This window comes from Drosophila novamexicana, unplaced genomic scaffold (genome assembly GCF_003285875.2).
Source record: "Drosophila novamexicana strain 15010-1031.04,08,12 unplaced genomic scaffold, DnovRS2.1 tig00000485-arrow-pilon, whole genome shotgun sequence".
Lineage (NCBI taxonomy): Eukaryota > Metazoa > Arthropoda > Insecta > Diptera > Drosophilidae > Drosophila > Drosophila novamexicana.
In genome coordinates, this window is record NW_020824808.1 from 1,255,091 (window position 1) to 1,268,999 (window position 13,909).

At 38.0% G+C, this 13,909-nt stretch overlaps 4 protein-coding genes across 5 annotated transcripts; 2 read left to right on the plus strand and 2 right to left on the minus strand.

The window, feature by feature from the left end:
- Positions 1-298: 298 nt before the first annotated feature.
- Positions 299-2,319, plus strand: LOC115761235 (serendipity locus protein delta). The gene has a single exon (XM_030702927.1). The coding sequence runs from the start codon at positions 459-461 to the stop codon at positions 1,689-1,691; it is 1,233 nt and encodes a 410-aa protein (XP_030558787.1). The 5' UTR covers positions 299-458; the 3' UTR covers positions 1,692-2,319.
- Positions 2,320-2,555: 236 nt separating this feature from the next.
- LOC115761237 (60S ribosomal protein L32) lies at positions 2,556-3,418 on the minus strand. The gene is made up of 3 exons (XM_030702931.1): positions 3,335-3,418; positions 3,013-3,112; positions 2,556-2,945 (listed from the first exon to the last, which is right to left on the minus strand). The coding sequence occupies exons 2-3, from the start codon at positions 3,103-3,105 to the stop codon at positions 2,634-2,636; spliced, it is 405 nt and encodes a 134-aa protein (XP_030558791.1). The 5' UTR covers positions 3,106-3,112; positions 3,335-3,418; the 3' UTR covers positions 2,556-2,633.
- A 193-nt stretch (positions 3,419-3,611) lies between these two features.
- On the plus strand, positions 3,612-6,416 carry LOC115761236 (solute carrier family 25 member 51). Of its 2 annotated transcripts, none has more exons than XM_030702929.1 (3): positions 3,612-4,811; positions 4,879-5,008; positions 5,373-5,511. In XM_030702929.1, the coding sequence occupies exons 1-3, from the start codon at positions 4,213-4,215 to the stop codon at positions 5,493-5,495; spliced, it is 852 nt and encodes a 283-aa protein (XP_030558789.1). In that variant the 5' UTR covers positions 3,612-4,212; the 3' UTR covers positions 5,496-5,511. The 2 variants fall into 2 exon arrangements, with proteins under 2 accessions (XP_030558789.1, XP_030558788.1); XM_030702928.1 differs by lacking the exon at positions 5,373-5,511 and adding an exon at positions 5,519-6,416 and having other exon boundaries at positions 3,618-4,811.
- A 550-nt stretch (positions 6,417-6,966) lies between these two features.
- Positions 6,967-13,717, minus strand: LOC115761315 (dual specificity protein phosphatase 18). The gene is made up of 2 exons (XM_030703046.1): positions 13,375-13,717; positions 6,967-7,731 (listed from the first exon to the last, which is right to left on the minus strand). Exons 1-2 carry the CDS (start codon positions 13,524-13,526, stop codon positions 7,140-7,142), a joined length of 744 nt encoding a protein of 247 aa, XP_030558906.1. The 5' UTR covers positions 13,527-13,717; the 3' UTR covers positions 6,967-7,139.
- Between the last annotated feature and the right edge of the window lie 192 nt (positions 13,718-13,909).

The window sequence follows — 13,909 nt, forward strand, 5'->3', positions numbered from 1 at the left end:
TTTGAAAAATGCTCTTGCTTGAGTCAACTCTAAAAATAATGTTAATTTGGGGTTTTCTTAAAAATGTATATAATACGTTGTTAGATTCGAAATAAATAGACAAATAAAAATAATAGGGCCCAGTCAACTGTTTTATTATTGTTTAAATAAAATAACAAATATTTGTATTGCAATGGCTTGGCAGCCCTGCAATAGTGTTGTAAAAGACAAGGTTGGCAAGAAAACGATGCCCATGACAGCGACAAGTTATCGAAACGACATCGATTGTTTTGCAACGCTGTGCACAAGCAAAATTCGGTATCTGAAAAGGTTGATTATTAAAGTTAAGAAATCTCTAAAAGTGTACGCACTCGCGTATATATTATCATATCGGTCCATCCCTAAAATACTTACATCCCTAAAACCAAACGGCGTTTTTTTTTGTAAACATTTGCCAAAAAGGGTAACAATTAGACACTATGAATACGTGCTTCTTTTGCGGTGCCGTTGACATACACGGCACTGCAAACTATGAATTGCTCACAGCTAAGGTGCCATCGTCACACAAATCGGTGTCCTTAGTGCTAACACATCTCGCCAACTGTATGAAAACCGAAGTTAAATTGAGTCCAAATACAAAACTCTGCCCGCGATGTTTCAACGAGCTGGCGGAATACGATACCATAATGGTAAATCTAATGGTTACCCAAAAGAAATTGACAACTCAATTGAAAGCGGCACTCAAATCGGAGTTCGAAGACGAGGGGCTGGTTGAGGAACTGGATAAGGCGGCACAGGAAGATGCTGAAGCGGAAGCTTTGTTCGAGGAGCTAGTCAAAGAGGAGGATGATATGGATATGGACATTAAAGAGGAGTACGATGACGATGATGATGAGGAATTTCTTTGCGAAGTTAAATCAGATGCTTTGTCCGTTAAGATGGAGGATGAGGCCGACGATCAAGGCAAATTCATTCCAAAACGAGTTAAACAGGAATGCAGCACCTGTGGCAAGATCTTCAATGCTCGCTATCAATTGCAAAAGCACATCAGCGAGGAGCACAACAAGACCCAGGCACACGTTTGTCCCATCTGCGGCATTATACGACGCGACGAGGAGTATCTTGAATTGCACATGAATGTCCACGAGGGTAAAACTGAGAAACAGTGCCGTTACTGCCCCAAGAGCTTCTCACGGCCTGTCAACACGCTGCGGCACATGCGCATGCACTGGGACAAGAAGAAATATCAATGCGAAAAGTGCGGCCTGCGCTTCTCCCAGGACAATCTCTTGTACAACCACCGTTTGCGGCACGAGGCCGAAGAGAATCCTATTATATGCAGCATTTGCAATGTCTCGTTCAAGTCGCGCAAAACCTTCAATCATCATACACTCATCCACAAGGAGAACAGGCCCCGCCATTACTGCACCGTCTGTCCCAAATCATTTACAGAGCGTTATACACTCAAAATGCATATGAAAACCCATGATGGGGACGTTGTCTATGGCGTTAGGGAGGAGGTGCCAGTGGATGATCAGGTGGTCGAGGAGCTACAGGTTGATGTGGATGAATCCGAGCAGGCCGTAACAGTTATTATGTCCGACAATGATGACAATGCCGCCAGCTTTTGTTTGATTTGCAGCACGAATTTTGAGAACAAGAAGGAACTAGAGCATCATTTACAATTTGATCATGATGTCGTATTAAAGTAAATAGCATTTAAAACTCCCTAATATAATATACACACCTTTCGATTGGAAATCTAAGTAAAAAAAAAAACTGAAGCATATAGTGTGCAAAAACTTAGTTTTTTTTTAGACTTGAATAAATTATTCACACTACTAGCATGAGTCTTTTTTCTATGAAACGCTTCTTTGTATAGATATAACATATTTCAAATAAAGTTTGACGAAAGAACATGTGTTTTAAAACAACAACAACTTCGTGAGGGGAAATCAATCGAATTTGCGCGCAATTTTTTATTTCAAATGTGATAGCCGACAATAGCAGCAGCTTTCACGAGACTTTCATATGAAAATATAGGACGAGACGGGGTTTACGAACTGAACCAAGGGGCGGAACGTTGGAACGGAACGTTAACCAAAATTAATACACACTTGAGCAGGTGAATTATAACGGGACCTATTCTGCCAAATATTATGTCGACCAGTGTTGGCAAAGCTAAAAAAGCCAAATCAGTTTAAAATATCTGTTACAGGCTAAAGACTTCTGAAAATATCCATACTTAGCTATAAAATAGCTGAATTTCCAACACTAAAATTAACACTGATGTGGAGTTGGTCGGCTCATAGAAAAGAATTTTTCTAATTTATCTTAGCCCAACTGAGCAGTGGAAAGCTTTTATATGCTCCTAACATAGCACAATTAGGAATAATCGATTCGAGAATTAGTTTTTGATAAAAGCACTGTTAAGTATTAACATTCGCCGCACATCTGCTTAATGTCTGCAAGGGTATTTCATCTTCTGCACATTTTTTGTTTGGACGTTTTACAGTTATATCTGATTTATCCAATTTTGCAGCCTTAACCCAAATGAGAACCAATATTTAGAAGTGTTCACTTTTAACGTTTCAAATTGTTGTATTCCGACTACGTTTATAAAAAACTCGTTTAAGCGAATTCCAAACTTAAGCTTATTCGTTCTCCTGAGAACGCAGACGACCGTTGGGGTTCGTCAGACGCACGGACAGCTGCTTGGCGCGCTCAACAATCTCCTTGCGTTTCTTCGAGGAGACACCGTGGGCAATCTCGCCGCAGTAGACGCGGTTCTGCATCAGCAGCACCTCCAGTTCGCGCACATTGTGTACGAGGAATTTCTTGAAACCCGTGGGCAGCATGTGGCGGGTGCGCTTGTTGGAACCGTAACCGATGTTGGGCATCAGATATTGGCCCTTGAAGCGACGACGCACTCTGTTGTCAATACCCTTGGGCTTGCGCCATTTGTGCTAAAATGGAATAGAAACCGATTAATAATGTTAAATCCTTCACTGATTATTTCATTTAGAAACTCACCGACAGCTTGGCATATCGATCCGACTGGTGACGGATGAAGTGCTTGGTGCGCTTCTTAACGATCTTGGGCCTGTATGCTGGACGAATGGTCATTTTGGTGCTGTAATTTTAAAAAAGTCCTTATTAGCGTACGCTTTTATTGTTTTGTATATGCGAATGTCAACAAAGTTTAATTTGCGTAAACACTAAGACAACACATTGTCCAATTGTAATTTCGGTGTCTTTCACATTTCGGATTATCCAGTAATTGATTTTATTCAAAATAAGCCACCATTTGAGGGTGATGTTTAATAAAAATATAGATTTTAGGAAATGTACGAACCGCTAATATGCTAAGAGCACGTCAAAAAGAGAGAAAAAAGACGTGAAGTTGGCCGCGCTTGACAGTTGTCAGCGCTGACAGTACGACCAGAGCTGTCAACTTAGGTTTCCGCTATGAGTTCGCAACTTATCATGCATGCTTGACATGCAAAAATAACAATGTTTTATTCAAAATATTATATTTTTAAATAGTAATTGCCAATACTGTAACACTCTGAAACGTAACGCGTAGGCGTATGCTTATATGTTATAGACAATATTTAACTGAGTTTCATCATATACAAAGTATATTCAACAATTTTAGTTTTGGCCTATTAAATGCCTTAAGTTATAAACTATAGTCCAAAATTTATAATTACGTACACTTAATTTAAATAATATTTACATGCAAAGCTACAAGTGTGTGATAAATAATCGTATAGTTCTCGGTCGTCTTAACCATCAAGTCATTAACATATGTCTATTTTATCGAGCTATCGATTAAAATCTAGATGCATGTTCAACATAAGTGGAAACAGTGTTGTCGCATTCTCTGCGAGCTCAGATGTGTCCGCGAACCATTTCTAAATATACAAGATTAAGAAGTATATAATAAATATTTTATAATTAGGCATCGCAGCCTAAACTGTTAGCCTAACTTATCAGTACGGCATGTCAACGATGATGTCATCAATATAACTATGCAAGACTCTCGACCACGCTGGACGCTCGCCGTAATATAACATAATTCATTATATAATTAGGCGAATTCAATGTGAATGTAAAGACCAAAACAAATAGCAAGCAAACAAGAAGTGTGTGCAACTAAATAAACAATGGTAACAAGGTAGCATATGCGCACACGACGCATGCAACACGAACGGCAACAACTGCAGCAAAATGAAAGTCGATGTCATTCTAAATACGGACGAGAGCATAACCACAACGACGCAGCCGGTAACAGTGGTGACAGCAACAGCCGCAGCAGCAACAACAACAGCAGCAACAGCAGGAGCAACGACAACAGTAACAGCGGCAACAACAACATTTGTTAGGGCCAGCCATGCGAACATCTTTCTGGACCGCTTCTTTGGCGCTTTCCAGTGGGAGGAGTTTGCGTGCGGTTGTGGCTCGGCTTTTGTCAACATCTGCGTCACATATCCCATATACAAAATTATCTTTCGACAAATGCTGCACGGTGTGCCAATTGACTCCGCCCTGTTGCAGCTACGCCATGAGGGTCTTGGATTTTTATATCGCGGCATGTTGCCGCCATTGGCACAAAAAACGATCTCCCTGTCCATAATGTTCGGTGTGTTTGATGGCACGCGCCGATATCTGGTCGAAGATTACCGCCTAAATGATTATGGCGCCAAGGTGATTGCCGGCGTTGTGGCTGGCAGCGTGGAGTCCATCTTACTGCCCTTCGAACGTGTCCAGACGCTGTTGGCCGACTCGAAGTTCCATCAAAATTTCTCCAATACGCAGAATGCGTTTAGGTAAGAGACACCTACGAATTGTCATGAGCCACTGCTGACTGTCAATCAATCTGTTGCACCTTTTCAGATATGTAGTCACCAATTATGGTTTTCGGGAGCTATACAGGGGCATTGAACCAGTATTTTGGCGCAACGGTCTGTCGAATGCATTGTTTTTCATGCTGCGCGAAGAGGCCAGTGTTCGTTTACCAAAGAGGGTAAGTATTTGAAGACTGTATACCATATATCAAGGCTGCAAATTTAAAATGAATGGCTGGAGATTCGGCTCAGAGTTCTCACCCTTTTAGATTCGTTTTAAGCTTTGCATTGCTTGGCTTACGATCCAAAGCAACTTCCTCCCGATTCGGATATTGAAGCAGTCGGTTCCACATTATTTTATCCAGGTTTTTCTTCAAATGTTTTTTTGTTTTGAACCAAACTATAGTATTTTCCATAATAATTTGCTTTGAGTTTCGGTTCGACAATCTTGGATAACTAGTTATGTTAAGGACTCGCTTGCAGCCTTGGTTCCAATAATTTTCGTTTGAACAAAACCGTTTTATAAAAAAACATATATTTCAGGTTATTCAAGCTAGTCGAGTTAATTTCACACTAAATAAGAAATATAGAAATTCAGGACTCGAACCGACGCGGTCGAAACCCAATTTGCAGCCCCGATATATGTTGCCTGAGCGCTTAAATTAAACAATTTGTTTTTTGTATTGCAGAAATCGGTGTCGAGCAGAACTGCACAAGAATTTATTGCCGGTGCGGTAATTGGAGCCAGCATCAGCACATTGTTTTATCCGCTAAATGTGATTAAGGTGTCGCTACAGAGCGACATGGGTCAGGTAACGGAGGGAAGTTGGCACGCCTGCAAGAGAATCTACCGCGAACGAGACAGTCGTATAGGGAATTTCTATCGCGGCTGTGCATTCAATACGGGTCGCTCCTTTATCAGCTGGGGCATTATGAATACGGCATACGAGAACCTCAAGAAGCTGATACGGCAGCAGGAGCTGGCGCCGCAGGTGCAGACGATACCAATGTCGAAAGGAAAGTAGAACAGAACGTAGCGACGTGACGGGGGCTTACGTTAACCATGTGCTATGTATTACGTATTACGTAAACTCAACTAAACTAAAACTTATAACTGAATAAGCTTAATGTATACACAAATAGCAAATTTTACGTTTTTAAGTCATATTCTAGTGGTTTTTCGTTGTGAGTGCCACGTTTTTTGGGCGCTCATTGCATGTTCCCATACGAAACATAAAATCTGAGGCAAAAAAAAAAGAAAAAAAAAAACACGATTAGATGTTGTATATCATACCCATACATAAATGTATTTCTTTTGGTAAGTGCATATAGACTGTAAAAACTGAACTCTTCTTAATTCGTTTAAGAACCAATAAAAGTCGGTTTTGAAAACCAACGAAATCGCAATGCAAATGCCAATTATGTCTGGCTTGGCGTGAGTACAATAAAAGTGAGCATTTAAAGAACCTAAAACACAAAACAAACAAAACAAAACACAATTATTGTTAAACAATCTGTATATATAATACAATACATATTACATGTACGATTGAATTAATTATGTTGTTAATGTATACTGTAACTACTTGCGTGATGTTTACGAAATTAATAAATTTATTCAATATATTTTCGTTTTTCTTTTATTTTGGTTTTTGAGAATAAAAGAATAAGGGCTATACTCGGGTGTTATGACGTTACGAAATGACTTGTATAAAGCTTTGAATGTTTTGTAAATACTTGTCATTACGTTCGATTCGTGAACCTTGGGTCACGAGACCCAACCTGGCAACCAGGATTTGATTTGAGCCCTGGCTCGTTATATTTTAAGATAATTTTTGGGCTTTAGCTGTCCCATCTACCGAGAATACCGGAATGTATTCTAATATACAATGCTACCCAAAATTGGCTACTAACTTAAGGCTTTGGGACTGGGTCTTGGGTTCAATTTAATAAATTAACCAAATAATTTGTTGTAATAATTTGATTCAATTCAGACCAAAGTTCCCGATCATTTATGCTGACTGGCTCGGAAGTCTAGTTATAAACCGAAGCTTTAAATAATCTTTTTCCCCTATAAAAATATATATTGAGATCGAAAAATAGGTAAACAAAGCCTTAATATTTCTATCATATATTCAGCATATTCGTATATTTATCAGCACACTAATTAGTTATTACATACAAATAGTTAGGTTCTACAACTAGAATATCTAAGCGTAAATTATTTACAAAAAAAAAAACTATTACACATATCACAAAGAACATTAAAGAGGGAGTGGGAGGCGGGGGGGGGCGTATTTTAATCTTAGCTTAACGTTTCTTTAGCGAGCTGCGATATCGTTGATAGAAATCCTCCATGGCTCTGTATTCCGGCTCCAGGATATCGGGTATTTCCTTGTCCAATGAGGCAAAGTAAATCATTTCGACCGAGCAGCTGCCACGCAATTGTTGCTCGTATTGGCGCAGCTGCTGAAAGAATCCGGAATTGGGTCGCACTTGCGGCCGTATGGATTGCACGTGTGTATAGGCTTCGCGGAGACTCATGCCGCCGTATTTTATTAAATAGGCTAAGCATAGGGAGGCGGAGCGACTGACGCCGGCAACGCAGTGCACCAGGGAGCTGCCGCCACTGAGACGCACTTCCTCAATCAAATCGGCCACCTCATCGAAATGGGCCGCCAAATTAACTCCGGCCCGATCCTGTGCATTGATGCGCAGATACAATGGATTACTGGCACTGGACAGCGGCGTGTCCGGCAGCTCCGGCGCCACATTCACAACACAGCTAACGCCCAGCTTGTCCAGGTGCGCCGGCACCACAGCCGCAGCGCCGCACAGGTAGAGAGAAGGCGTCAGCCGTGAGATGCCTGGATAGGGCGTCTGATTATCCGATTTTATTTGACTGAAATGGAAGGAAAGTATATTTATTCAGTTTGCTTTGCATTCAAATAACAGTTATTTATGAAAAATATCAGATGTGATTAAAGTACATATATATTATGGGTCAAAATTTATCACCCCCATAACTCGGTCAAATCTCATCAAAATTTCACGAAGTTTGGCGTTTTCCTCATAGTTTTCCCTCTTGATTAATCTGGCATTCAAATATGAACAGCGATTTTTTAGTCGAAATGCATGTCCAAATCATACTTCAAGATTCGTATATAGACATGGGTCAAAAATAACCACCCCCATTACTCGGTCAAATCTCATCCGATCTTCACAAAGTTTGGATTTTTCTTCATGGTTTTCCCTCTAGATTACTCTGGCATTCAAATCTCGACACCGATTATTTGGTCGAAATTCATGTCAAAATCTTACCTCAAGATTCGTATGTAGACATGGGTCAAAAATGACCACCCCCATATCTCGGCCAAATCTCATCCGATTTTCACGAAGTTTGGCTTTTTCTTCATGGTTTTCCCTCTAGATTAATCTGGCATTCAAATCTCGACACCGATTTTTTAGTCGAAATTCATGTCCAAATCTTACCTCAAGATTCGTATATAGACATGGGTCAAAAATGACCACCCCCATAACTCGGTCAAATCTCATCCGATTTTCACGAAGTTTGGCTTTTTCTTCATGGTTTTCCCTCTAGATTAATGTGGCATTCAAATCTCGACACCGATTTTTTGGTCGAAATTCATGTCCAAAGCTTACCTCAAGATTCGTATATAGACATGGGTCAAAAATGACCACCCCATAACTCGGCCAAATCTTATCCGATTTTCACGAAGTTTGGCTTTTTCTTCATGGTTTTCCCTCTAGATTAATGTGGCATTCAAATCTCGACACCGATTTTTTGGTCGAAATTCATGTCCAAATCTTACCTCAAGATTCGTATATAGACATGGGTCAAAAATGACCACCCCCATAACTCGGTCAAATCTCATCCGATTTTCACGAAGTTTGGCTTTTTCTTCATGGTTTTCCCTCTAGATTAATGTGGCATTCAAATCTCGACACCGATTTTTTGGTCGAAATTCATGTCCAAATCTTACCTCAAGATTCGTATATAGACATGGGTCAAAAATGACCACCCCATATCTCGGCCAAATCTCATCCGATTTTCACGAAATTTGGCTTTTTCCTTATGGTTTTCCCTTTAGATTAATCTGGCATTCAAATCTCGACACCGATTTTTTAGTCGAAATTCATGTCCAAATCTTACCTCAAGATTCGTATATAGACATGGGTCAAAAATGACCACCCCCATAACTCGGTCAAATCTCATCCGATTTTCACGAAGTTTGGCTTTTTCTTCATGGTTTTCCCTCTAGATTAATGTGGCATTCAAATCTCGACACCGATTTTTTGGTCGAAATTCATGTCCAAATCTTACCTCAAGATTCGTATATAGACATGGGTCAAATATTACCACCTCCATATCTCGGCCAAATCGCATCCGATTTTCACGAAATTTGGCTTTTTCCTTATGGTTTTCCCTTTAGATTAATCTGGCATTCAAATCTCGACACCGATTTTTTGGTCGAAATTCATGTCCAAATCTTACCTCAAGATTCGTATATAGACATGGGTCAAAAATGACCACCCCCATAACTCGGTCAAATCTTATCCGATTTTCACGAAGTTTGGCTTTTTATACCCTGAACCCATTAAAAATGGGTATAAGGGTATATTGTATTTGTGCGAAAGCCAAATATATGTAACAGGCAGAAGGAAGCAACTCCAACCCCATAAAGTATATATATTCTTGATCAGCATAAATAGCTGAGTCGATCAGCCATGTCCGTCTGCCTGTCCGTCCTAGCTCCCGCGCAGATCGAGTTTGCTTCCGATAATCGATAACTTACTCCGTTTCCAAGCAATCGATAAAAATCGATATCGATATCCTGTTTTTTGGGCAATTTTGGTAAATAATAAGAACTAGAGTCACCAAACTTGACATATAGCTTCCAAAATAGAATATACTTATATATGCATTTGATGTTGGAAGAAGAGGGTTCAGGGTATTCCCTAGTCGGGAGCTCCCGACTAGAACCTCTTACTTGTTTTTTACAAATCGTTCATATAGAAAGTTTTGGAGCTCAACTTTGTCTGAGTATTTTGAAAAACCTTAATTTACTTCTAAAATAACATAGATTTTGACCGATAATTCCCTTGACAGATATATAATATAGTTATTCAGGGCTGCAAGCTAAAATCGAAATATTTGCTGGTTCGGCTTACGATTTGAACCGGCTCCCTGCCATTCGTTTCGGTTCGTGAACCTGGCTCTCCACATTCATAAACTCAGGCTTAGGCCTTTCTATTTACAAATTTTTTTTGTATAGTTTTTAAAATGTTAATTCAAAAATACTTAATTATAAAATGATGTTGAATTTAATCTGGCCGTTCTGCTAAATTGTTATACACAACAAATAGTTCATAAGGTCCATCTATGTAATATGCTCTATATCCGACCAGATTCTTATAAAAATCCACACCAAAAACATATTCAACAATTAGTCATCCAAATATGCTATATACTAACATTTTTACCCCTTTATTATGTATAGCGACTAATTGTTGAGTATTTAAAGCATCGAAAACAAACTGTCAAATAACAAAATATTTTCAATATTTTTAGACGTTGGAAAAATAAAAAAAGAAAACAAAATTTTGGCAAATTTAAGACGTAAATTGAAAAGTATATTGTAGATACGATAGAGTTATTGTAAAAAGTTTTTAAATAACAATCGCAGCGCTGTCAAGCTTTTATGAATGGGCATTAAGGTCTCTTTCAACTTTCTGTTTTTGTTTATAATACAGCGCGTATTTCTCTTGGTGATCTATGCATGCACGTCATTGTTTTTTTAGCACCTACGTCGAATACTACAAAACAATAAACGTTTGGATACATAAAACATATGCCCATTTCTATACAAACGAGCTGTATGTTTATAAATATTTGTTTATAATTAGTTGGCTGATTTTGATAATGCGCAATATAAAAATAGAAGTGGATGTGCAAAGGTGTGCGATACGAAAATATAAAACATAATCAAAACTCTTACATAAATAAATGTAGCTGTAAAAATGTTAGAAATAATAAACAAGTAGAGCTTGAGAGCTCTTTTGGTTATACAAAGTGAAGAATTTTTGTATATCAAAAATGTTGAAAAAAAAACCTAAATATTTGTCTGTTCCTTCTTAAAACCAAGCGGTTCAAACCCTGTGTAATATAAAATGAGGATTCAATCCTTGAAAGCTTTTCTGTTTAAAAGTAAGATGAGTATCTCTTAAAAACTTCCAAGCTCGAAGCATATGTAAGCTTGTTGGTGATATAAACAAAAAGCTATTGCTAAATTCTCAGCCAAAGTTCCCTTTCGAAAACCAAAAAGTTCGAACCCTGTTTAAAGCAAAGATGAGTTCATTTTATAAATTTCGAAATTTGTGTAAGCTTTTTTTATATAAACGAAATCTGATCATTAAATTTCAAATTTCGGACCTCTATTAAAACAAAGATGAGTTCCTTTTTAAGAAGTTCGAACTTTGAGCTGCGCTAAAATATTTAATTAATACAGACGAACTCTGGTAAAATACTTAATTAATTTAGACGTTCTCAGAGCAACTTTTGTAATAAAATAAAAGGGCTCAGTTATAGTTTTGGTTCGATTCGACCACGTGCCATTAACTTGGCCAATTCGATTTGGTCGAAGTGCTGACAATTCGGTTGACAGATTCATTCACACTTGAAGCTCAGCTGCGGAATGTTAATGTAAAATACAACATCAAACCAATTTATTTATAGTTTCAATGGATATTTGCCTGGCGACATTTCGTCGTCATTAAATAATAATCACAAATTCCGCTGGAACTTTGCCAACATTAATCATCGGACACTTTCACTTTGACCGCACACAAATGCCGTCGTCAAAATTATCCACACAAATATATACATATATATATACAAATATCTACAGGAATATTCTGTATATATCAGTTTTTTGCCGTGTGAAAAGTACGTATATATATAATATATTTCCCGCATCGCGACACAATATGTTTATTGCTACCAAACAAATGCAGAAAAACAATAACAATTTCGGATCTTTTCTATAATTAAATGAAAATTTATGATTTTCTTTAACGGCTGCAAAATTGTTGACACTCTATAATATTGCATATAAAATCATGTGACGACAAAGGGAAATGGGTTAATGTTATAAGAAACCTTGGGGCTTTATTGCGGTCCATTTTTCTCGGGTAGCTTAATTAATTATTGAAATGCACACAACCTGTTTGCCTCATGTCTATACCTGACATTATATATATATATATTTTTTTTTTTACAATGCGGATATCTATATAATATATACCATAAGAGCATATAGGCATTTCGGCTATGCACTTGAAGGTTAAAAAATATGGCCGATTCTTGTTGCCAATTTTTGTTGTGTGTGTTTTTGGCGAATTTGACAGGCAACAGACAGAAAAGACAGACAGACCTTCGTCTGCCGCAAATCGAATGATGTTTTTATCTTACTTAAGCAATTATTTTGTCCTTGAATTCAATTGTCAGAGTCAGGGCTGTCAATAATAAACGCCAAGAACTATGCAAAATAAAAGGAAAAGAATTTAAAAAAAAAAGACTTCTACAAGTATTTGTCGCTAGCTATGCGTATTGATAGGAATTATTATTTTCTTCCTCTGCTTGTTCTGAGATTAATTTTGAGTCTTCAATGTCAAATTTTAATAAAATATATTATAAGCTAGATTGCTTGGGCAATATGTCTTGATGACGGCCATTTACATAAACAGAATATCTGCCTATCAAATTCAACTAGCATATCCAATATTTGCAGATACAAGAATTATTATAATATTATATCTTCACCTGAGATCTATCGGAATGCAGCGTCAAGTCAAGCACTAACATCCAAATGTGTTTCACATAGATAGGGCCCAACTTGTAAAGGTATTTGGCATGGAATTTGGCACAGAGTATCGAAATAAAAATGTGTGCATTTGGCACAATTCGGGGAAACTTGGCCATATGCTTGGTAATACACAAAGCACGCACATTAATCCATTCATGCTTATTAGAAATGTGTGCGAGTTTTTTTTTAATTAATAGAAATTCAAATTAATAAAGCTCTATTTTGTGTGAAGCCAACTGAATAATTTATAAGATATTTCTCTTTGATTTTTAGCTTTAAAGAGAAATTTAAAAATAATATACACAAAAATGTAATATTAAGCACTTTAAAACTTTGCCCACGGTAAATACAAAGCAAAAAAAAAACGCTAAGCCAAAAATGTTATTTAGTCACGCTTGCCCAAACCAGGTGCAAATCTACATATATTACGTATAAATTATATGCCATGACAAGCCCACCTCAAAAAAGTGCTGCCAAGTGTGTAAAAAAAAAACGGAGAGGAGCTTGGGGGTGGCATGACATAAGCGCGACCTCGACATTTGCGGAGCTTGTGCTTAAATGTAATAAAAAATGCATTTGGCAGGGCTTAAATTTAGTAAAAAGTGACACGAAACAATTAACACAATCAGAACAGGTAAGTGAACACGTGGATGACTCACCTATGGCAGGCGTGATCCTTGTCCTCGGCAACATTATCAGCGAAAACTGCCTCTGATATGTTCTTGATATCGTCCACAATGCTCCTAAGTTTCTTTTGTGTTTCGGCTGCCAGGCTAGCTGGCAAACTGGGAATGGTAATTAGCTCTTGCATATTTACGAGTCCGTTGCCCGATCTGGCGCGCCACAAGATATAAAAATTCCACAAATTCCAGAACGAGTATATACTATATTTATAAAAAGCAAACAACAAAACTATTTCGTATCGTTTGAATTTGTTTTCGTAGCAGCGTAAACAGAATTTTTTATGGCGCCCAATGGAAAATGCTTTGCTGTATTTTCTCTAGCGACGTGCAAAAGTCGACTGACTCATTGGGCGCTAAACACCAAAAACAATTCGAAATATTTTCTGTTGTAGTGTAAACAGACGTCGTGGTGAATTTGTCAGTGCGTAAGGTGTTTGCTTGTATTTGTGGGTGCGGGTGAGTTGAATTGTTAACGAATTTCTACCTGTGCATGCATATATTTACTATATAA